General features: G+C 38.1%; 2 protein-coding genes across 3 annotated transcripts; both read right to left on the reverse strand.

Annotated features, from left to right (window-relative positions):
* Nucleotides 1-1,600: 1,600 nt before the first annotated feature.
* On the reverse strand, nt 1,601-11,669 carry dact3a (dishevelled-binding antagonist of beta-catenin 3a). 2 transcript variants are annotated; one of them, XM_065264636.1, is made up of 4 exons: nt 11,364-11,669; nt 4,967-5,078; nt 4,452-4,565; nt 1,601-3,974 (listed from the first exon to the last, which is right to left on the reverse strand). In XM_065264636.1, the coding sequence occupies exons 1-4, from the start codon at nt 11,547-11,549 to the stop codon at nt 2,614-2,616; spliced, it is 1,773 nt and encodes a 590-aa protein (XP_065120708.1). In that variant the 5' UTR covers nt 11,550-11,669; the 3' UTR covers nt 1,601-2,613. The 2 variants fall into 2 exon arrangements, with proteins under 2 accessions (XP_065120708.1, XP_065120698.1); XM_065264626.1 differs by having other exon boundaries at nt 4,967-5,081.
* A 952-nt stretch (nt 11,670-12,621) lies between these two features.
* On the reverse strand, nt 12,622-25,375 carry LOC135746109 (protein FAM222A). The gene is made up of 3 exons (XM_065264615.1): nt 24,817-25,375; nt 18,301-18,428; nt 12,622-15,363 (listed from the first exon to the last, which is right to left on the reverse strand). The coding sequence occupies exons 2-3, from the start codon at nt 18,386-18,388 to the stop codon at nt 14,303-14,305; spliced, it is 1,149 nt and encodes a 382-aa protein (XP_065120687.1). The 5' UTR covers nt 18,389-18,428; nt 24,817-25,375; the 3' UTR covers nt 12,622-14,302.
* Nucleotides 25,376-25,578: the final 203 nt, after the last annotated feature.

Raw genomic sequence — 25,578 nt, forward strand, 5'->3', positions numbered from 1 at the left:
AGGGAATTTGTGTTGTATCTTTGTCTATGTTTTTAAATGACTCTCTCACAAATTCTTGGCATTAATTAGGCAAAAAAGTCCCTTATGACAAAAAATGTATTATTTGGCCAAAAATATGTTTTAAATATATGCTAAATACATTTTAGAAGGTACATTTTTAAACATTCAATTAGTAGTTTTATCCTTCATATATTAACATATATTTCAAACAGTATTTTAGGAGCAACAAATACATGCAAAAATGTATTTTTCCCAGACAAAATGTATAAATACATTTGTGCAGCTTAAAATATATTAAATTTTTAACCTTTTCAAACCTGTTGTTTACGAAGATTTTCTTACAAAGCTACATGAATAGAAATGCTTTAAATTATATTTTAAAATAGATATGGCCAAAAAATATATTGGTGAAAAATGAATTTTTGTACACATATTTCAAAATATATTTCAGCACATATATTTTTTGGATTTTTTAATATTTTGATATATATTTAAAATGATATTTACAGTTTTTTTCGATTGCTAAACGACAGTGGGCACAACTGGAGCTACATGTGCAAAACTCTAACTACAGTCTGCACTACCAAAAGTCACCTGAGCACAACTCTTAACATATGGCTCAAAACAGCTCCGTGCAGCCAAACACTAAACACAACCCTCACTGAGATAACACACACTGTCACTCACAACACACTGAGAGGAAAAACACTAACATCAAACACCAATACACAAAATACTAACTTTATATCTTTACAGTTTTAACAATTTCAGTGATGTCACACCAAGTAATGTTTTCTTTAAAGAATTATTTATTTATTGATTTATCACAATATTTTTTTTAGAACATCATAATTTTTTAGGGTAAATGAAAATTAGCAGTTTGCTTCAGTTGTCTGTAGTAATTTACGGAATTACAGTAATGAGAAAAAAGGTAGAAACTTAAAGTACATGAAAGGTAATATTATATATAAATGAAATATATATATGAAATTGGAATTTATATTTATATGAAATTGCAATCAGCAGTGTTTGAAAGGCACAAGGCTGAAATCAATTGTGTTTTGAATGTGTGATTCACAGTTTTGACAGCAGTGTGTTAGCATTTGAACAAAGTGCTGTAAATCCACAGTGTTGTGCAGGTTGTGGTTAAAGTCATGGAATAAGTGTGTAAAGTTTTGAAAACTGTGTTCAAGCAATGAAAAACGAACTAGAGTTTGGTCCACATGAACTGCTGCTGTGCAGACTGTAGTTAGAGTTTTGCACATGTTAATCCAGTTGTGCCCACTGGCGTTTAGCAATCGAAAAAAACTGTAAAAATATATATTTTTTGCCGTCTCAAAAAAGCATCTCAAAAGTCAAATATGTTTGTAGAGACATCAGGATGAGTAAATGATTTCAGTCTACTGAATTACTTCAATGTTTCCTCACTGTTTGTTCATATTGTATTTTTTTCATATCAGGCTGTAATATTTCTTTTAACTTTCACTCTGATGTGAACTTTGTGTTGCTTGTGAAAATGAATCTTTAAGTATTCTCAAACAAAGATCTGATCAGAGGTGAGATTATTTGTTTAATGTCATTAAAGAGACTGAATGTAATGTGATCTTCAGAACAACAAATGCTCCTGGGTCTTTTTTTACAGATTACAGTCATAAATACAAACTCTCTCATGAGGAACATATACTGATATTTAGAGTAATGACATCATTATGAACACGTGTGTGTGTGTGTGTGTGTGTGTGTGTGTGTGTGTGTTTGTGTGTGTGCATGCGTGTGTGTGTGTGTGTGTGTGTGTGTGTGTACAGTGTTGTCTGACATCCACCCATCAGAAGATGTTGTCAATTTGTAAAATATATTTAAAAGCACCTGCCAATAACAATCAGCTCCATATAATTGGAACAAACAAATAAATATTTGAATAATCATACGAGCGCCCGTGACCATCCACAGTCTGTGTTTGTTAGGAGTTTATGATCCTTAAGTTGATGTTGAATAAGTCAAACCCACAGGACGCTCCAATGAAATGACAGAACGAGAAATGAAGTAAACTGGGCAAAAACAAAATGTCTGTAGTCTAAAGGTGCGTTCACACCAGACGCGAATGATGCGTTAAGTGCAAGTGATTTATGTGTTAAATCAATGCAAAGACGCAAGAGACATCCTGTGGTGTGATTCAATGAAGCACAAAACCTTTGTCGCTGTATGTGGACCCCGGAATTGTACGACACATCCTCGTACTTTTATAGAAACAAGAAAGTTGTGAGGAGGTCGAACAATCTGGTAAGTTGTAAAAACGCTCTTTACTCAATTTGAGCTATAAATACATGTATTTATTGAGACTACAAGATAGCTAAAGCCAGCAAATTGAGTGTATTCACGTCTGAATTTCCCGCGCAAATGACACGAGTTAACTCAAAATGTTCAAGCATCCAACTACGCGCGATTTATTCTTCATTTGTGTCTGGTATGAGCGCATAGTAATTTTTGGGGTAAATTAGAGCATTAAGCCAATAAAGGATTGATCTGTTGCATATAATAAAAAGAATAAAAAAATTAAATACAGGTAGTATTTGAAACAGAGCTCATATAACTGGTGCTGTTTATGCTTCTCGCTCATACGGTGGTCATAACTTTGAGAGATCCGGTTCTGAATCGCAGGATTTTTTTCTTTAGTGCGTGCGATGCTTTGATCTTAACAAATGCTTTGGGTTGCAGTGATGTTCCAGCAGCGGGTGAAGGAGAGGGAGGTGACAGCTGAGGAGGGAGCTGCTGTGGCCAAACTAAACCTCCGCTCTCATCCGAATCACTGGAGAGTGAACTGGACCCGGGCGACTCCGCCTCACTCAGACTGGACTCGGACTCTCCTGCGACGGGGTGAGAGTATCCCTCCTCCGGGAGACACAGAGGGATGCGCTGAGAGTATTCGGCACGAAGGTGAGGCGGATGATGGTGCTGTGAGACGCAGGGAGACGGGGCGGGTCTGGGTTTGCGGGAGCGCCTGATCGGTTGTTCGGGGGGAGGTTCGGCTTCATCTTGACTCAGTTCCAGCGTGGAACGCCACCGGCGGTGACCGGAAGAGCCTTGCGTGCGGCGTGTTTTGGGCTGAGCGCATCGGCCTGCGTCCCGTTCCACCGTATTATATTTTCGCTCTGAAACCCGCTGGCCCAGTAAACTGTTCTCTGACTGAGAGCGGCAGGCCTTTCGGCTCGGCTTCTTCGACGTGACCTTCTCTTCTGTGAAGCGACACTTCTTCGGCGTGGCCCTCGTCTTACCAGGGACCCTCTCGGGGGAGTATGCGCCACGGGTAGATTTAGGGGTGGCATGCGCCCGGGGAGACGCGGCTCTCGCTTGAGCGTGGCACGATTGTGCTGGGATGTACTGTCCGTTTACCAGCTGCTCATCTGAGGAGGGCGAGCGAGGTGACGGGTAACCCTGGAAGTGTTGTGGGGATTCAGTTTCACTGCTGCTAGGGTCCAAAACTCCGCATGGAAAATCCAGTGAAGTAGATCGAATGCCAGCGAGTGCAGGTTTGGAGTAACGCACATGTTGCTCCTCGGCAGGCGACCGTCCGTAGCGCTCCTCGTCCAGGCCGTGACGCGTCCACGCTTGTCTATCAGGACTGGGGGAGGTCTTGTGCCGCTCGGGGCTGTAGGGCGACTCTTTACGGGACAGACTGCTCTGTCTGACCACTCCTCTGGCCTCAGGTCCCAGGCTGGTGCGGGGCTTATTGGGTCTGAGAGGTAGTGTACGGCGCTGGATCAGGCTGAGGATGTACGTTTCCAGATGTTGGGTCTGTCTGTAGTCCTCTGATGTGAGTTCCTCTTCTGTGGTCTCACTGGACCTCCAGGTCCACAGCTCGTCCTCCCCGATGCCCTCTGTGATGCCCTCTAGTGTGGGGTGAGGTGAAGAGAGAGAGCGGGGGAACACAGCTCGTACCCCACTGTTCCCTTCACGACCGACACCAAATACATCACCTAAAGACAGATAGACACTTAACATCTGATCAAATAAAATTAAAGTTTTATTGATCCCAATACCAGAAAAAAGTGTGTGTGTTAGTGTGTGTGCGTGCGTGCGTGTGTGTGTCCATGCGTGTGTTCGGTTGTGTGTGTAGTAGTGTGTGTTAGAATGTGTGTGTGTTACTGTGTGTGTGTTGTTAGTGAATGTGTTAGTGAGTGAGTGTGTGCGTGTGTTCTCTTACACAGAGAGTCTTTCTCTGGAGATCTCATGACTACACTGAAGACTCTGTCTGATATCTGTTAACCTCACAGGAAGTCTTGGATTTTAACCCTTTACCCCCTGAACTCAAGATCTGAACATCAATTCAAATCAGTTGGACTTTTTTATTTCTAAGCATAGATTATTACATCTATAATATAACCTCATGATCTTCCATGTGTATTTTGTTCTGGTTATTATCTGTTCAGTATGGTTATGGTCGGTTTACTTACTAACAGACTTGGATCTCTCTGTAAGATGAACCGGATGAGCGGCCCATGAGGAGATCTCGCTGAGACCAGAAGAGTCCAAGACTGAAGACTGACCATCAATCTGTTCACACAACACTGACACACACAGACACACACACACACACACACACACATAAATAATCAAACATAAAACACTGACTCAATATATACAGAAAGCACAGAACAGCATCATCAAGATGAAGCATTAGTGTGTGTGTGTGTGTGTGTGTGTCTGTGTGTTTGTGTGTCTGCGTGTGTGTGTGTGTGTGTGTGTGTGTGTGTGTGTGTGTGTGTGTGTGTGTGTGTGTGTGTGTGTCTGTGTGTGTGTGTGTGTGTGTGTGTGTGTGTGTGTCTGTGTGTTTGTGTGTCTGCGTGTGTGCGTGTGTGTGTGTGTGTGTGTGTGTGTGTGTGTGTGTGTGTGTGTGTGTGTGTGTGTGTGTGTGTGTGTAAATGCTGATGATGACACAGTTATGAGGTTCATGTTTTACTTGTGTTACCTGATCTGTGGTCTTCAGTATCAGCAGATGACTCCACTGAATTGACTTCTGTATCCACCCTCAACTCTCCAACCTGATGCTGTAGAAGATTCATCAGACTCCATGAGGTGTCCTGCTAACACACGCACGCACACACACGCGCACGCACGCACGCACGCACGCACGCACACACACACACACACACACACACATCAACACCATGATGGAGGCTATGGGTGTAAATCGGACAGTTCATTGTGATATAATATCTTCGTCAGTGATGACTTTGATTCAATGCAATTAAAATGATATTTGAATAATTTATCGATACTTTAATATTATGTGCCTAATTAAGCCGTTACATTTTTAATAACTCACAAATGCAACACAAAATATATATCATGAACGTTTAATTAAACTCTTTAAAGTGGACTTATCCTGAAAATCTGACTGGGACAATAAGAGTTCGGTCACATGGGGAGAACCAAAGTTTGATAACACAAAACACAAACTTTAAAGGGATCATAGTGTGAAAATTTGACTTCATGTTTAAGTGCTATAATTGGGTCCCCAGTGCTTCTATCAACCTAGAAAAGGTGAAAAAGATCAACCCAGTAACTTAGTTTTGGTAAACCATTCTCTGCAAACATGTGAAATGTGGCTCCTCTTGTGATGTCAGAAGGGGATCTTATTATAAAATACCTCCCCTTAATCTGCACTATCCAACCACAGCACTGACATTTAGTACAGAGAAAGAGAGAAAATAATTGACAGCACAATTGAGTTTCAATTTCAACAAACACCATTATGGTGATCAGTGTTTGCATTATCAGCTCATTTGCATTTTAAAGGACACACCCCAAAACAGCACATTTTTGCTCACACCTATAAAGTGTCAATTTTAACATCTTATAATAAATCATCTGTGGGGTATTTTAAGCTAAAACTTCACATATGTACTCTGGGGACACCAAAGATTTATTTTATATCTATAAAAAGTCTTGTGAAATGTCCTCTTTAAAAAGACACAATCTCTGTCCCAATTGGGACATTTACAACAACAAAGAACAAAAAATTACTTAAATAAAGAAAAATAATTGAGGGAAAAATGTCACATAAAATCAAGCTTATGATGGCAACAGTCAAAGTCTTTAGTGTTTTATCTGTTTGTCCAATCCATTTTCCAAATACAAAATATTTTCAAATCCACAATTTGAATCCATAAGCAGTCACAACATCTTCTGTCTCTTTCACTGCTACAATCGCTTTGTTGCTGGATTGCATTCACTTGTTGACACTAACAATGCGCTTTGGCAGAAATCTGTAGATGGACGTTATGTCAAGCAATGAGGACATGGAGAGTGTCAAAATTTGATATTTTATGTGTGGCATTGATGCATCGTATCGTTAGAAATTTAATCATTGCAACAATCAGGTCGAGCATCACAATGCACAAACGTTTAACGTCTGGGTGCACGTACAAATAAACTATCTGCTAAACACATTCTCATAACTGCAGGATTTAAAGAGGTTGTTGGTTGTTTGTGTAGATTTAAGTGTTGTGTGTTTGTGTATAAGTAACCTGAGATTACAGTTTGTTTATTATTAAAATGAGCTAAAGATGGAGAATGTGTTTCTGGAAAAGAAAGGAACATAAAGTCCTGTGTGATCTCATTAAATGTTTAAGAAAAGAGGAGCAAAACACACAAACACACACACAAACTTAAATCAGACAAAGTGTGTTTGCTAAACACAAATTAGGCTGAATTTAAAATCTGTGTCATTTTAAGTCATCCTGTAAGAGATGAAGAAGAGGAGATGAAGAGTGCTATGAATTAATCATGCACAGGTCGTCTCATAACCCGCAGGCTTGTGTTTATTACTATCCTATGACCATGCTGGTTTTTATGGTTCATAAGTATATGTTGCTGGCAGTTTACATGGCAATGTAAGCTAATGGTTGTTTCCAAGCACTTTTAGGCTAAAATAAGGCATGTTTTCATTTAGATTGCAATGCCTAATATGTCTATTTAACGGTGGCGACGCAGGTTGTAAAAATAGATGCAGTAAAAAAACACAGACCCGTGCAACACTTCTATGAATGTCTCAAGTCTGTGTAATGTCTTTTCACTGAATAGTTTCTGCATACATAATAAATGTTATAAATGTATTGCAGTGTTTATGTAGAAGGGTTTGAAAGCTGAGAGAGATGGCAGCTTTCCCGCGAGTGGGCGTGGCTTCAGCACAGACAGACAGAGGACACGCCCCCAGCATTTGAGAGCAGAAAATTAATTTTATTAATTATATTGCTTTACAAGGACTTTGAACAAACTTCTCTGTAGTTATATGAAATTTAAACTGTGTCTTTAACTCTTATTAGACTGCTTGTTAAATATAATAAGTAGGTAAGTAAGTAGATAAAGTTTATTTATATAGCAGGCAGCACTGACCAAAGTGCTAAACAAATTCTAGAATATAAAACAGGCAACAAAAACAATACAGCAATATTAATAAAACCAAAATATGTCCAAATCTTTCTCATGAAAATGACATCTGATATCTTAACATATGAACATTATAAACGTAGAGGTGCTTCATGTGTCACATTATACAAAATAAACAAATGTCATAGACAAATGAAAATGTGTGTGTGTGTGTTTCTCTCTGTGTGTGTGTGTGTGTGTGTGTGTGTGTGTGTGTGATGGGGGTTTGGTGTGTTTGCTGATCATCCACAAAACATGTTAACTTAACCTGATGAAGTACACACACATTGTCATGGAAACAGCAGGATGGGTTCTTATAAGATTTAAATAACCAGAGTCTAGTTTACCATAATCAATTATTCATATTATTATACAAACACAATCACAACACAAATCACACAAGTTTCTTATCATGTGGTGTCATCAATCTAATGTCTGATTTTTGGTCAATATATACAGTATATTATTATATATTAGGGCTGTGCAATAAGGGGGGGGGGAGCGGTATTTAAATTATTAACACAGTTTAAGAGTTCCAGTCCTCATGCTAAACAAAGGCAAAGTGTCAAAAAGCAGTTGGATGTGTGAAAGAGTATTTCTCTGCTAAGGTTTGTACAAGTTTGGAAAAGTTCTTATGTATTATGGGGAGACGTTGTGTATCATTTCTTTTATGGGCACTCCCACGTGTCAATCAGTGGGAGACGATACGCGACAGCTTTGTTTTATATAAAGATTCAACAATGGCATGAAAGAAGAAGAAGTGTGTTTTTAGAAGTAAGGAGAATAAAGCCTTGTTCAGCTTTCCAAGTAAGCCAACCTTATGGAAACAGTAGATATAGTTTGATTATCCAGGGTAGCAGCAGGGTTTTGTGTGTTTGTTTGTTTACTGCTAGATTCTGTTAAAAAGTCCCAACCGGGTCATGAGTCGCAGACGGTAAGTAAAACGTTTGTGTTATGTTGGACATCGGCGCGTAAGTGCATATAACATAAACAACACAAACATGTAGTGAATCATAAGTGTAACAGTGTTGCTTGATTGTGACTCGCTCCACCTGCAGCACGCCCAAAGGGGGTCAGGTCTTTACAGAAATTATTTGTGAGTGTTAATATGACTTAAAGTGAGTGTATAATTACACAACTCTGTCAGATCTTAATGCTGAATAAAACAAAACTCCACTGCTATTTAACCTTTTGTTCATATAAATTATTCACAGTCTCTCTGTTTCTAAAGCGACTGCTGACAGGAGGAGAGATGAGCTCATTAATGACATCAGCACAAAGAACTAACCAATCACAGACCAGCACAGCAAGCCCACACTGAGAGACCACCTCCACTACAACAACAACACTGACATTTGTGTTTACACACTGCAAACAGTCATCAAACTGACACACACACACACGCACGCACGCACGCACGCACGCAGACACACACACACACACGCACACACACACACACACACACACACACACACACACACAGCTGTTGTCTTAGCTCTGATTGTTGTCAGTAGTGTCATGCCAGAAATAAACACAGAGTGCATCAGTGTAGATATCTTGTGTATTTTATACTGAATTCATCTTGAATGTTGACTTGCTCTTTGAATCTGCTACCTCAATAATGATCATTTATGTGTCATACCTGCATGAGAGATGTGTGAGATCTGAATGAGATTTGTGTGATTTGTGTGAGATCTGTGAAAGATTTGTCTGAGATTTGTGTGAGATTTGTAAAAGATTTGCGTGAGATTTATGTGAGATCTGTGAAAGATTTGTGTGAGATCTGTAAAAGATTTACGTAAGATTTGTGTGACATCTTAAAAGAGTTGTGTGAGATCTGTGAAAGATTTATGGAGATTTGTGTGAGATCTGTAAAAGATTTACGTAAGATTTGTGTGAGATCTTAAAAGAGTTGTGTGAGATCTGTGAAAGATTTATGGAGATTTGTGTGAGATCTGTAAAAGATTTACGTAAGATTTGTGTGAGATCTTAAAAGAGTTGTGTGAGAACTGTGAAAGATTTATGGAGATTTGTGTGAGATCTGTGAAAGATTTTTGTGAGATCTGTAAAAGATTTATGTGAGATATGTTTGAGATCTGTGTGAGATCTGTTTGAGATCTGAATGTGATCTGTGTGAGATGTGTAAAAAATTTGCCTTAGATTTGTGTGAGATCTGCAAAATATTTGCATGAGATTTGTGTGAGATCTAAAAGATTTGTGTGAGATTTGTGTGAGATATGTGTGAGATCTGTGTAAGATCTGTGTGAAATCTGAATGAGATCTGAATGAGATCTTTGAGAGATCTTTGAGAGATCTGTGTGAGATCTGAATGAGATCTTTGAGAGATCTGTGTGAGATCTGAATGAGATTTGTGTGAGATCTGTAAAAGATTTGTGTGTGATTTGTGTGAGATCTTAATGAGATCTGAATGAGATCTGTGTGAGATCTAAATGAGATCTGTGTGAGATCTGAATGAGATTGGTGTGAGATCTGTGTGAGATCTGAGTGAGATCTGTGTGAGATATGTTTGAGATCTGTGTGAGATCTGTTTGAGATCTGAATGAGATCGGTGTGAGATCTGTGTGAGATCTGTTTGAGATCTGTGTGAGATCTGTGTGAGATCGGTGTGAGATCTGAATGAGATCTGTGTGAGACCTGTGTGAGATCTGAATGAGATCTGTTTGAGATCTGTGTGAGATTTGTGTGAGATCTGTATGAGATCTGTGAGAGGCAAGTAAGATTTGTGTGAGATCTCAGGGATTTCTCTTATAAGACAACACACTTCCTTAAAACCTCTGACCAAAACCAATACAATTGTATACGCATCATTCAGAAATAAATAACCATTTATATAGAAAGTTTATCGTTGGCATGTGTTTCTAAACCTCACAAATGTTAACATTCAAGCCGTTTTAAAAAATTTGAGTGCAAGAAGATGTTAAAGTGAGCTGTTTTCTGTCAACCAGACGCACACACACATACTCAAATGGACCCACACTTGTAAGTGCACGCAAAGAGACGCACGCTTCAAACAGAATCTCTCTGCGCTTGACAGGACACGTACACACAATATTATCTCAAAATACCACAGTCTTGGCAAATATTTTGACAAAAACAGTCAGTTATTTCTTAAAGTGAACGCAAACAGTTCAGAAAGAATTCAGATGTGTGTCTGTAAATGGATCCATGCTTATTCGATCTTAAAGGGATAGTTCGCCCAAAAATGAAACTTCTGTCATCATTTACGCACTCTCATGTTGTTATAAACCTGTATAAATGTCTTTGTTCTGATGAACACAAAGGAAGATATTAAGAGAAATGTTTGTAAATCAAACCGATCACAGGCCCCATTGACTTTAATAGTATTATTTTTTCCAACAACGGAAGACACAAAGAAAATCACTTCTGGAGCTTTAAAAAGATGAATTATATTTCATTTAAAGAATGAAGAAGACAGTGTTATTATTCATTTGATTCTATTCCTATTCCTAAATAAGACTTTATTTGTAACTTGTTCTTTTCTATTTTTTTATAATTTCTAGATTGTTTTCTTAATTTTCCTTATTTCCCTTTTTTGTTGATCCGAAAAATATTCGAACCACATTTAAAAAAACAGTACTATATTGTGTAATTTGAGAGAGGTCCACCCTATTTCGCCAACGTCCACTCAGTTTAAAATGTCTGGCCTCACCACTGGCACAACTTTTAACCAAACAATTAAACATACTGTGAGCCTGCGTTACTTTATAAGCATTCATAAAAGTCTTATGTGTGGGGTTGAAACCTTATCTCATTCATATTTACTTTGCATTAACCTCATAATGTTTAGCAGATGTTTTTATTCAGAGCTTAACGGTTCATGTTATAGAGGAGGCAAAACCCTCATAAAGTAAAAATCTCTTTCCAATAAACTCGTTTGCTTTACGGCGTCTTACCGACGGGCGTCGCGGGCTGCAGTCCTCGAGCGCCCGGTTCAGACTGTCGGGTGCGTGCAGCGCGAGCGCGCGGCTGATGAGAGTCTCGTGCCGCTGCTTGAGCATCTCGAGCTCACAGAGTCCCGCCAGACTGAGCTCAAGCCTTCGTTTACGACGCCCGCGCTCCAGCGACAACAGACGGTACATCCTTCCGCACGATTCACGACAAAAACCCGCGGATCTTAGCAAGCAGATTCGTGAATCATGATTAAATCCCGGCCGCAAGTTTGAGAGACTCTTCACCCCGCACGCGCGGCTGCTGCTGGACTCACTCACTCTCTCACAGCTGTCAAGAGCTCATTAGCATATTCAGACGCTTCTCATTGGCTACAGAGTTTACTTCTCACTTTTACATTTTACACAGCGTACAGTTGTTGGTTCACAAAACGTTTCCCTAACGTTCGTTTTTGGTTTCCTAAACGTTATTTTTCAACGTTTTTAATGTTATTTGGTTAGCCAGGAGAGTTCTTTACAAAAATAGAACGTTATTTTTAGGTAAGTTTAAGGTTCTAAAAATAACCATTAGAGAACGTAATGTGTGATATTTTTAGGTTGTTTAAAAATAATCTCCCTGCAACGTTATGGGAACGTTATTTTATGGTTGCAAAGAATAAAACCTATAAAGAACGTTCCCAGAACGTTATTATTTGATTCCCAAATAATATCCAAAAACTAACGTTACGGAAACGGTGTTTGCTGGGTATCTACCATAGACAGTAAAGGTATCTACGCCCCCTTCAGTATCACATCAATTTGACTTTAGTAGTATGAACGCTTTGAAGATAACAATTATGTACTAAGGAAAGTTGTCAAACTCAACAATAGAGAAATAATAAACTTAAAAAATAAATAAAGCAGTCCAGCTAACTAACAATTAATTAGGATCAAGATTTCCCAAACAATAAAGCATAAAGCTGTACACTGGTGCAGATGTTATATTCACTGATTATTTGTTAAATGTTATAGCGCCATCTGCTGAACATTTCTGACAAAAATCAATTTGTGTCCCCCTCAAAATAATCAAATATACAGTTTATCATTTTCGGAAATAATGCACATCCTACTGAAAAAAACACGTTAAAACCAGAATGAGCTGGTTTTAGCTGGTCTTTCAGCGATAAAAACCACCTAACCACTTTTTGCAGGATTTTTTGTGCTCTTAATCCCTTAAAAAAGACAAAAACACAGAAATAGAAAACACTCCTAAATGATTTATTAGACAATCGCATTGATAGATGTCAATGAATTTAAAGATGTTTCGGGCTTTCTTTCTGATCAGAGTAATTGCACTTTTAAAACATCGAGCCCATAACATCTCATTCATATGCAATTTCCCAAAATAAATAAACAAACAAAAAGAAATGTTTAGCATTAACAATCCAAATCTCAATAAATAAGACACACATTAATAAAATACTGAGGGTATCCGTTTATATAAAATCTGTGTTGATGAAGCAAATCCTGAGTCTCAATAACATCTCTGACAGCTTCAGAAGTAAAGATCCAAACTGGACCCATTACAGTAAATATAAACAAACTTCATCCTTATTTGTGAAGCTACTTATAGAAATTATCACTTAAAATATCAAGTTCATTTGCTTTAATTTCACAATTCCATGCCAGAAATAAACCTCAGATGAGATTAAAGAGTGTTTTATAGGATTATTGTAATCTGAAGTTTGTAAAATAGAGAAAAGTTTCTTCACTAACAGCCGTAGATCAACAGTGATGATGATGATGATGATGAAATCCATCAGGTCTTAATCTGAAGTGAATCTTCTCTCTGATGATGTCTGTAAACTAACATAATGCAAGAGTTTTGTGCTTGTAGTCTTGTTTTTTTCTTGTGATCCATTGAAATTTTTCAGTGTGTTCAGTGTTTCAGGACTAGGGTTGGGAACCGGAAGCAAGAATTATTAAGTTTTGGTTCTAAAAGCGGTTCCGATATAATGCATAGGGGGCAAAGCACTGGGAACGGTCACTTTTAAATGCCATGTTAACTTCATGAATATTAATTACGTTGAGCTGCTGTTTACAGTCACGCAACAAAATTCAAATAATATGAATTTAAATGCTCTGTTTACAATATTTTGATAGTGATTAATATTAGTATTGTGCATTATTTTTCATATTTCTTTCGGTAAAATAGAATCAGAAACAGGAAACGTAGAACCGAAATTTCTTACGATACCCAACCCTGACTGAACAACGTTTACATGAAATCAGCAGAAAATCTGATGAAATTCATATTCAACATATTTATCATATATTTTTCCTCTATAGGGCTACAGTGTAAAAGCTTCATGTTTGTCTGCTGAAGAGTTAAACTTTATGGGGTGGTTTCCCAGACAGGGTTCAGATTATTCCAGGACTAGGCCTTAGTTATATAAAATATGTATATTTATAAATATGTATATTTTATACATAAAATTGTAACAAAAAATACAATTTCTGTTACATTCTTAGTGTTTTAGTGTTTTTACCAACAACGGCCACTAGGTGTCAATGGTTTGCTGCATACTCTGGTCACAAATTAATAAATGACTGTCACTGCATTATTATTACTGCTAAAAGGTTTTGAAATATGAAAACGTTTATCATGATAGATTAAAATGTACTTTTAAAGTCAACTTAGGTGTCCTGCTCACGGGACAGTGCAGTTAAGGGGTTAAATTTTGGCAGCTCAAACATGCATTTTAGACTTGGATAAGCCCTGTCCGGGAAACCTCACTTTTGTGTCTGGATCTTAACAAACCATTACTGCTCATCTAACAAACTACTGAAGCTTGATAAACACTTGGTAAAATGATTGAAAATGATCCAGTAAGTCAATCAGTGATATACGACCTTCACTATAACCCATAAACATTTACTCAATGTCCACTGAATCTCCTAGTGTCCTATCTCAACACGGGCAGATGAATGTGTGCGTCCTGATGATCCAGAAGTCGAGTGACACTGGTGGTGGTGTCGTACCCTCGGCCCAGCATTTGCTCCTTTATACAGGGTGGATGAATCTCACTGATGAGACACTCCAGAGATTTCAGACTGCTGCTCAGGAGAGACACCTGACACGAGCTTTTATCAGGAAACCTACGGCACGCGCTCCGCTCCGTCAGGTATGGTTGAGGACGTCGATGGATGTGTGGATGGAGGTCCATGGATGAACCGGTGCTTTGCTCTTGCTGACTATAGGACTCAGTATCTGGTGTGGTTAGAACGGCATTCCAAGGAGGTGCCATGGTTGAGTTCAGCGTGGAGGATGGGATCTTCTCCAGAACACCATTTGTCATACTAAAGCTAGGAGGTCTGTAGGAAAGCCGAGCACATGCGATAGGGACACAGACCTCTGGAGAGCTTGCGCCGTAAGTGCCGTGTGTGTAGCGATGCTGCGTTCTGTGCTGCCAATAATCCAAACCCTCCACGTGCCCGTCTGCACTCTGAGTGGGCAGCACGGCTCTGGCGTACACCCGAGCTGAACCAGACACCGTAAACCCAGAATCTGAGCAGGACGCGGCGGTGGCCGCCAGGAAAGCTGGACTGCAGTTAGATGGACGGCTCTTATGCTGAACGATGCTTTGGTTGGACATCGCCGTATTGAGAGCGCCGGGTACGTCTACATCATACGACTTGTGCCTGTGTATGTTGCTGGGTGGCACGTAAGGGGCGACAGCCATTAGGAAGGGAGACAGTTTTCCTCTTTTACCCTCCAAGCTTTTCAACCCACCATTGTCTGCAGGAGTTTTTACAATAGCCAACAAGCCTCGATGCCCAGCGGAGAATGGGTGAGAAGATAAGCCGAACCGCTGACCGTCCGTATCCAAACCATTGACGGTTCTGTTGATTTGTTTGTGCTGCGGGACTCTGATGTTGGTCGGGAAGATCTTGATGGATAGCGGGCTGTCGGCCGTCCTGTGAGCATAGGCGTCTAGTTCGGCTACAGACGGGTACCGGAGCTCACCTGAAGACATAAACACATTTATGAATGAATACTTCAACAGCTTTGATATAATGAGCATCTCTGCATTACAACAATACATGAACTTCAGCTTGAACACAAATACAGGGAAAGACAAAAGCAAATACCCTTAGAAAGTTTGTCATCGATTACAATACGTGATGATATGAAACTCTCGTGAGATTGTCACCCTGATGTTTCCAATTTCAGATTTTGCTGTCCAACAGAGCGACTCAACTGTGCCGAAGGTGTGAAGAGATAAATATGGAAAAGTGATGAATACTGAATGAGAAACAATGATCAGACAGGAGAGGAGACAAGAAAAATCGTCCAATAAAAATGAAGATATTGTGTCGCCGATTTCCTCGGCTGCTTGTTCATCCACAGACATCTGCATCTTTCTAAAAACTCATTTTGTGGAGGGAAACACCGCGGGCAATGTTTGATCAGTGCATTATGAAATTAATTCGGTCTTTCTTCAGGACTAAATTGGATTACTCAAGCAAGGGGGGATGGAAGCTGATTTGGTTTCAGTGGTTGGACTGGATTTCATTTCATGCTGTTTGGCTCAGATACGCACCGAGTTTAAAATGAGCACTGGACGCACTGCTGCCTTTTATATTTTACATGATGTGGTTTTATTTACATCGATTCACATATGTGGAATCAAACATACAGCTGCGTGCTGAACTCACTAGAGAATAAAACTACAGTGATGTCATCATTACCGCGGTAAATAAACTACATTAGACGTTTGTTTATTCAGACTGTAATTCCAGCAGCAACAAATCTTCCCGTCATAGTTTAGATTCAATCTGAAGCCGATGGGATCAGATTTAAACATTATTCAGGTCATTTCATGCCTGTTTGGCTCCTGCAACACAAGCGTGGCTAAAAGAAATCTGATGAAATCAATGTGATGATGGTGTGATTTCTCATGTGAAAACTAAAAGCTAAAGAAAGAGGGAAAAAAACAAACCAATAATCTTCCAGATCAGAACTAGAATCAGATATCTGTGAAATCGTCTGAAACACAGCTATGATCCACCAAACCTCAGTCATCCTGACGTACAAACCCACCAGACAAAATCCTTTAGGTGACTTTAACAGTTCTGAATCTGATGATATTACATTGGGTTTGATATCATAACATCAATAACATCTCAACAGCTGAATTCAGTCTGATTATGAAATTAAACTAGAGGTCAAATCAGATCTGTGTCATCAGTAAACATCACTGTGATGATGTGATGAGTCCTACAGATAAACATCAACTTCTCATTTAGCATTTATTGGTTTCTTTCATTCAAAACGAAGAGTTTAATACAACAACAATAAAAATGATGAATCTATAATAATTAAATTAAAAGAAAGCACATGGATGAAATATAAACAATCATGATGAAGTAAAATCTGTAATGAATTATGTTTAGAGTATCACAACATATAATGTTTGACATATAATAAGATTATTCATCTCTCAGAAGTTAATGGAAGGGCAAATAAAGGATTTCTTTCCATCTTTGTTTTTAAATGATTTTCTCTGTTAAAGGTGCAGTATGTTCAATTTAGTGCATCTAGTGGTAAGGTTGCAAATTGCAACCAACGTTTCAGTCCAGTTAAACGAAATGCATAAAGAAGCTAAGATAGCCGCCACCGGACAACCATGTCATCGTTGGAGACAACTTAGTAAAAAAAGTTTGTCCGTTAAAGGCTTCTGTAGAAACATGGCGGCACAAAATGGCGACTTCCATGTAAGGGGACCCTCAGTGTATGTAGATAAAAACGTCTGATTCTAAGGTAATAAAAACATAAGGGTTCATTATGAAAGGTCTTTATACTCCACTGATATAGTTATGTAGATTATATTGCATTTCTGTCAAGAGATCCTTATAAAAGTTACACACTGCACCTTTAATCATACATTACACAAATGAGTGAATATCACATAAAACATGTTAAAATCCACATGAGATCTGACCCTGGACCAGTGCTCTCCATTACAACAGATCAATGTGATGATGAATGCAGATTAAAATCTCTCTCGTTCATCTGAAGTTCTGATGTCACAGACAGGAAGTGACACGTGAGTTTAAGATGAGCTTTTCCTCTCAGAAGCCAAATGAAAATGTATTCACCTCTCTCTTTCTCTTTTCTCTAATGGATGGAAATCCATCTACTGGACTGCAATCTATCAGCCATTCAATAAGGTTAAGCCATGAAAATCAAAGGTTACCCTTGAAAATTCAATTTACTGAGGCCTCAATTCATCCTTTCCTCAATAAACCTCTTTAATCTCACTCGCTTTCTGCCATTTCAGTCACATTCCCCCTTCTTTTTCTTATGCCTTTTCTCTCTCCCTCCCTCTCTTATTTAAACTTTTTCCCTAGTAAATGTCCACTGGGTCTGTGAGATATAAAATGACTTTAGATCAGATGATGTGTTCTGGAGGACAAAGATCTTCTGTCCATCACTCCTGAGCTGATGGTCCAGCTGTCATTGATTCATCATCAGATCAGATCAGAAAGCACGAGACTGAACAACAAAGAGCTTTTGCCCTCCATTACATTGACTGGGACAGAAAGAGTTCAGTCACATGGGGAGAACCCCAAAACACAACTTTAAAGGGGTCATAGTGTGAAACTCTGACTTTATGTTTAAGTGATATAATTGAGTTCCCATTGCTTCTATCAAACTAGAAAATAACTTAGTAACTTAGTTTTGGTAAACCATTCTCTGCAAACACATGAAAAAATAGATCATTCAGATTTTGCCTGTTTTTTGACATAGGTAGTGAGTGTTATTATAATAGTACCGCCCCTTAATCGGCACTATCCAACCATAACGCTGTCATTTAGTACAGAGAGAGAGAGAGAATAATAATTGACGACACAATTGAGTTTTAATTTCAACAAAGCACCAAAGTGATGTTAAACTTACTCTGGTGATGGAGAGATGTGTCCAGGATCTTTGTGATGTCCGGCAGGTGGTGGACGGGTGACTTCTGATGCTGCAGACACGCCAGCATGATTCAGTACTGTGATCTACAGGTGATCTTCTTTAACAATCTGCAGACAACAATAACAAACAGATTATTATCTTACATTCATCTCTCTCTGTTTAAATATCCACAGCAAACACAGCTGCAGTGAGATGTAAATATCAACACCTGAGACCTCAATCTCACAATAAACACAGAAACATGAGGAACAGATGGAAAATCAAAACACACAGCACAACAATTAAATGATTTCAGGTAAATGTTTATTTACTTCTCTTTAATATGTAAAACTGCTATATGAAGTGATATCTGTATTATTGTCAGTCTTATTGTTGCACTGCAAAAAATGACTTTGTAGTGAAATCGGTTTGGCTGTCGACCGTCTGTGATGGGTTTGAGTCTTTGTCTGATCCAGGAGTTTCTCCAGCTGTTATCCTCTCTAATGAAGGTTATCTGCTTTCCACAGATGATTTCAATCGTCTGGACCTAGTATTTTTGTCTTGTTTTCAGTAAAAATATCAATTAGTCATTAAAATAAGTAATCTTTAACATATTTAAGTAAACTTGTGCTAAATAAAAAGATTTAAGCAAAATGATATATAATTTCCTGTCTAAAAACTAGTTTTTTTTTCATAGATCATTTTGCTCTTCAAAAAATACATCTTGATTCAAGACTTTTTAGATATTTAAACTAAAAAAAAGACAAAAATACTAGGTCCAGACGATTGAAACATCTGTGGAAAGCAGATAACCTTCATTAGAGAGGATAACAGCTGGAGAAACTCCTGGATCAGACAAAGACTCAAACCCATCACAGACGGTCGACAGCCAAACCGATTCCACTACAAACCTCCATTATTCCTCCATTTATCAGAAGAACAAAGTGATTGGTTGAGATCTCTAGAGTAATGTCAGTTTGTCTATCTTCATAAACAGAAGTGTTTCATTACTTCAGTGTTTTCTTTATTTGATGTTGGGGAAGCAGTGGGACGGACACATTTCTGATGACTGTATTTAATCAATTTAACTGTATGTAAGGCAAGGGTGAGCGGGGCACAAACTAATGCGGTGTTCATTGTAACACATATTTCTACAGGGCCGAGCAATCTATGCTTTTGGTCTTTTTCTCTTACTGAGACATTGAAGAAAGAGGGGCAGTTTCCTGGACAGAGATTAGACTAGTCCTAGACTAAAATAAATGTAAAAGCTGTCCAAACTGAAAACAACTTGCACTGACATATCTAAAAATACATCAGTGCATTTTGTTTTGTCTCAAAATGCACACAAGTAATGTTTTAGTAAAACTAGTTAGATTTCCTCATTAAGGCCTAGTCCTGTCTTAAACTAATCCTTGTTTGGGAAACCACCCCTTAGTGTATAGGACGATAAATCCTTGCCAGTTTCTTGTGATATCAGTGTTGGTGAGAAGTATATTATCAATATTAATGAGGAGCTGCTGGAGAGATAAGAGCTCTGAATCTTTTGTCTCTTAGGGATTTCAGATAAGGTTGCGTTGGTGGACAAATTGTCCCTCTATTCTGATATTTTCCTCCCTGTATCTCATCTCTCAGACCCGAGGGCCAAACAGAAGCCATCATCAATAAAGCAGTGAGGTGTTTGTAGAGATAAAGTCACATGACAAAAGAGAAACAGATGACAGAAGCTTTAAAGGGGTCATATTATGAGATTATTTTAAGATGTAAAATCAGTCTTTGTGCTTATGTGAAGTTTTAGCTCAAAACGCCACACAGATTATTTATTATTAGATGTTAAAATTGGCACTTTTTAGGTGTGAGCAAAATGCAAATGAGCTGATGATAATGCAAACACTGATCACCATAATGGTGTTTTGTTGAAATTGAAACTCAATTGTGCGCTCAATTATTTTCTCTCTCTCTCTATGGATACTGCAGATTTAGGGGTGGTATTATTATAATAAGATCCCCTTCTGACATCACAAGGGGAGTCAAATTTCAATTAGCAATTTTTTCCTATGCTTGCGACTCAATTATAGCACTTAAACAAGTTAGATGTTCACACTATGAATTAATGTCAACAGTGGACAGAATGTTAATATGACCTGAATCGAAAACTGCCAAAGTCACAGGATGAACCTCAGGTGTTTGTACAAACTGAACAACAAATAAAACCTAAAAAACAAACAAAAACTTTTTGAAGAACAATAGGTTTTTCACACATCAGTGATGTCCACACAAGAAATTTGTGATACTTGAAGTTTATATCTGCTGTTTTGTATGATATATTTCCACATATAAAGCTAAAAACTTCAACTAGTGGTGTCAACTAGTACTCGATTGGGTGGGCAGGTTTCTTGTTTGTCTGATCGTCAGTAGATGGGCAATGTTCATTATTTTCACAGATCTGTTTGGTGATGCTAACATCAGAGTAATATTAATACATTTCATTTATTCTACACAGATGTTGTTTTGTGATTTATATAAACACACACGGCATTATGATAAAGCGTGACGCTGGAAATCACAGCCGGGCATTTATCCTCTCAAAGCTTCCCTGTGAAAGGCCGACACTTCTCCTGAATAGACCTCCTCTCTGTGGAAATGGGATCCTATTGGAATAATGAAAAGATAAGTGAAGTGTTTTTCCCAGCTGTGTCCGGCAGCGCCCGCAGGAGAGAGAAAGAGAGCTGGGTTCACCCGTAAAGCTCCTTATGCATTTTTAATGGAATCTATTACTTCAGGATTAGCTGATAAGAGATGCTGGCATTTAAATTTTCTAATGGTTTGCATAATTGGTATCAGAGCCAAGTAGATGAGACAGAGATGTTTCCTTTGAGCGAAGCTGTGCTAAATAACCTCTGAAAGCGCTCGAGCGGAGCTTACAAAAGCAGCCGAGGCTAAACTCGTATAGGAAACGTGCTCTCATTTGCATTTGAACGTTTACTAAAGGGATTCTTTCATTTGTGTCCTCTTTATAATCACAATCACATGGAAATGTTTGTTCAGATCATAGAGAAGAGTTTCTGCAAATTAACACTTTCACGATCAGCTGAACTAAAGAACAACTTAGAACCGCTCGACAACAACGAGTTTTACTCAACAGATACACAATGTACAGATGAAAATACAGATTCATGTGTATGCATTTCATCATTCATGTGCACAAGAATTATTGAAAACTGGGGCTGCAAAAGATTAATCGTGAATAATCGTTTACAGAATAAAAGTTTTTGTTTACATCATATATGTGTTTGTAGTGCATATAATAATAATAATGTATATATAAATACAAAAAAATTCTTAAAATTATACATGCATGTTGTGGATTTATCTATACATCATTATTATACACAGTACACACACACACACACACACACACACACACATATATGATGTAAACAAAAATTTGTATGTAAACGATTTGTCACGATTAATCGGTTTGCAGCCCTATTGAAAATTCTCTCTCTCAAAAAAATAAGTATTTATTGACAAAGCTTTCCTTTAACTCAAATGTGAATAAAACAGGGAGCTCATAAAAGATCGGCCAAATCTTTCCTGCAGGGTATTCAAACGACAAAAACCCAAAGTGTTTAAAGAGAAAACCAGGCCAAACTCAAATTCTTTTTTTTAGTAGAAATATCTAAAAATTCTTAAATTAAGCTGAAAGTCTTTTTATCATTGTAACCATTTATTTCACATTGATTTCAATCTTTGACATGACCTTCCTTATTTATTATTAAAGATATTAAGAATCTTCTTTACATTATATAAAATGAGTTTATGTAGAAAACAATAAATCAGAAAAAATGACTTTAGCTGAGTTTTCACAGGCAGGGTCACAAATGATTTTATCTGCTGATGAAATAATGCAATACAGTTATTAAAGGGATAGTTCACCCAAAAATGAAAATTCTGTCATCATTTACTTACCCTCATGTTGTTACAAACCCATATACATTTCTTTGTTCTGATGAACACAAAGGAAGATATTTTGAGAATTGTTCGTAATCAAACCATTCATGGACCCCATTTGATTTGATTTTATTTGATTTGGGGTCCACGAACGGTTTGATCATAACAATGATGACATCATTTTCATTTTTGGGTGAACTATCCCTTTAATAGCGCTTTTAAAAATGACACAAAGTTACCTGCTTGCTTGTTCCTTTTATTTTCAGGTGAACAGATATAAATCACTAAATAATAAGTACTTCTCCTCATCTTCATCTCTAAGCTCTTGTTCCTAATCCTCCTCACCCAGTATATCTATAACAATAAAACAACTCATTGGGCAGATTTCTGAGGGTAGCAGCAGGCCTGTAATTATACATCACATCTTCAGAAGATAAAACGTGATTACTGCGGATGCCGAGAGAAAATTGCTTAGCAACCAGAAGATTGACATTATCCCAGTAAGTAGCTGTGTGACCAAACAATCGTTCCTGAGCGAAGGTGACCTCACTTTTCCACAACTCTCATTTCATATACATACACAGACACACACACACACACACACACACACACACACACACACACACACACACACACACACACCAATGATCTAGAGCAGGAATATTTGTTTTATTTGTATCAGCCCATGTGTCAATGACATCACAGTTATGGAGCTTAAAGGTGCATTGTGTAACATTTATAAGGATCTCTTGACAGAAATGCAATCTAATCTTCATAACAATATTATCAGTGGTGTATAAAGGCTTTAAATAATGAACTGTATTGTTTTATTCTCTTAGAAAGAGACGTTTTTATCTCCAACAACATTACAGAGCTCTGAACAGCACTGTAAAAAGAAACCATTTTCATTCCAGTAAAGTCCTTTAAGTCTAATCTACTTTATTATATGTAAATTACACATTAATGTGTGTGTATATAAGGAATAACTGACAACGGGCCACTGAATTATTCAAAAATAATGCACTATTTTCAAATCATTCAAAGGATCGAGGTAAATTATTTCAATTATACCATACACTGCAAAAAATCATTTTCAATTAATTTCTTAGTATTGTTGTCTTGTTTTCAGTAAAAAATCTTGAATTTAGTGCTTAAGAAAAATTTTCAAGATTTTTTGCTTACCCCATTGGCAGATTTTTTGCTTGTTTTATCAGGGCTCCAGACTAACTTTTTTTCACTAAGAGCACAGTGGCCCCAACTGAAAATTATAGGGGCGCAACCAGAAAATGTAGGGGCACACACCGTAAATCAACATGCTAACCATATATTTACATTTCTACTAATTTCCACTGTATTACTAATAAATACTTTAATGATAGATGCAGAAAGTACAATGTGCTGTTTCAAATTCAGTGTTACATTTTATTGTGCACTTTTGAAAAAAAAGGTCAAATTTACTGGTTGCACATGTGCGACTGGATGTAAAATTCAGTGGCACACTCTCAAATTTTAGGGGCAAAATGCCACCGTTTGGGGGCAGTCTGGAGCCCTGTTTTATGCACAAAAATATTTTCTTGGGTCGTTTTGCTCATCAAGAAAAAGGATCTTAATTTAAGAATTTTTTTATTTTTGTCTCTGAAAACAAGACAAAAAATATTAAGATTTTCTTTTTTGAAAATCATTTTTTGCAGTGTATTTCACTTATTCACAGATATACCATAAAGATCTGTGTTTAAATCCCTGTGTCAAAGAGCTGAACCACATGCGCATCCTCACTCCAGCTCCTTACAGCATTGTTTCTGACTCTTGTTTAAACACAACGCTTTCTGTGAATGTTACAGCAATCTTACTGTAGGTCCTCTCTTTACAGGAGCAATCCCAGAACATTTACAGGACGTGTTTGTGTTCACACTGAAGACTCGCTGACAAATTTACGGATATTTTCTAGGACCAAAGTGCTGTGTGAATGGGGTTATACTCAATGACAGTCTGATTCGTTGGTTTATATCAGCCTATCACAGTCCCCATGTGATCTACTGGCTCACGTGAGAAATCACTGCATTACTATAGAGTACAGTCACAATATAACTACATTTATCATGCCAATAAAGCTGTTTCAATCTTGAAATAACCTGCGAGAGCTGTGACATCTCTCACCAGTTAACCTGACGTTCACACAACCTAACAGACAGACAGACAGACAGACAGACAGACAGACAATTTCTGTGTGATGTGCGCACACACTTTGATGTCTTTGATGTCTGTTATTGGTCTTTCAAATGAAAGGGAGGCCTGTAACACACACACACACACACACACACACACACACACACACACACACACACACACACACACACACACACACACACACACACGCACACACACACGCACACGCACACGCACACACACACACAGCACTATGACAACAAGCATTCAGTACACCACTAATACCAGCATTTACCATAGTAAAAGACTTGTTTATATACTGACTTAACAATATTCTAATTAATGATCTCATGAGTCTGATGTTTACTCACACATACAGATGATGAAGGTTATATTTACCATAAACTGTAGCTCCGAGAAGACTGTGATCACATCGATCCGATCCGCTTTAAAATCAATCGATCACAGCAAATTCCATAAATGCCACGCAATATTCCAACAATCCACAGAGACATTTATTGTGTTTGATGTCCGATCATGAATCCATCACGTTGATCGGACGCAGTTTAAAGCCCAACTCTCCATAGAGTCCATCATCGATCCTGCAGCACTTCAGTTTGTTATAGCAGCGTTATTATAAAAGTTACATCTTAAAATTGAGATGATTGACATATTTAAACATAATCCGATAGTGACTGATCCAGGGACAGAATAAAGGATCACAAGCAGGACGAATGTTTTTCCTCAAACGCACCTGCTTCTCGGTTGATCATCATCGACACAAACCGCAACATCAAATAAATACATCGATTTAAGAATGAGATCCACAGCGACGCACGATATCGTCTCAACAATTGATTTAAAAACAAAATAAAGTTCGGACCTAATAAAAGATGATTTATAATGTGATGTTCATGAGAGGAGCGAGTATCCAAACTCTCATCGGTCCGCTTAAACACACATCGCTAGTATCGTTGCACTAAACCGAGACTTAACCAATCAGTTTAGAGGAAATGTGTGAGTGAGCCAATCATAGATGACGGGGGGCGGGGACAGAGTGACGCTCTCGGCGTCTGTAATGGTCCATGCAGCCAATTCGTGAAAAATCTTAAAGGGGCAGTACAGTCATTTGTGGAGTGAAACGTGACAGATCTCATTATG

Source organism: Paramisgurnus dabryanus, chromosome 10 (genome assembly GCF_030506205.2).
Source record: "Paramisgurnus dabryanus chromosome 10, PD_genome_1.1, whole genome shotgun sequence".
NCBI classification, from domain to species: Eukaryota; Metazoa; Chordata; class Actinopteri; order Cypriniformes; family Cobitidae; genus Paramisgurnus; species Paramisgurnus dabryanus.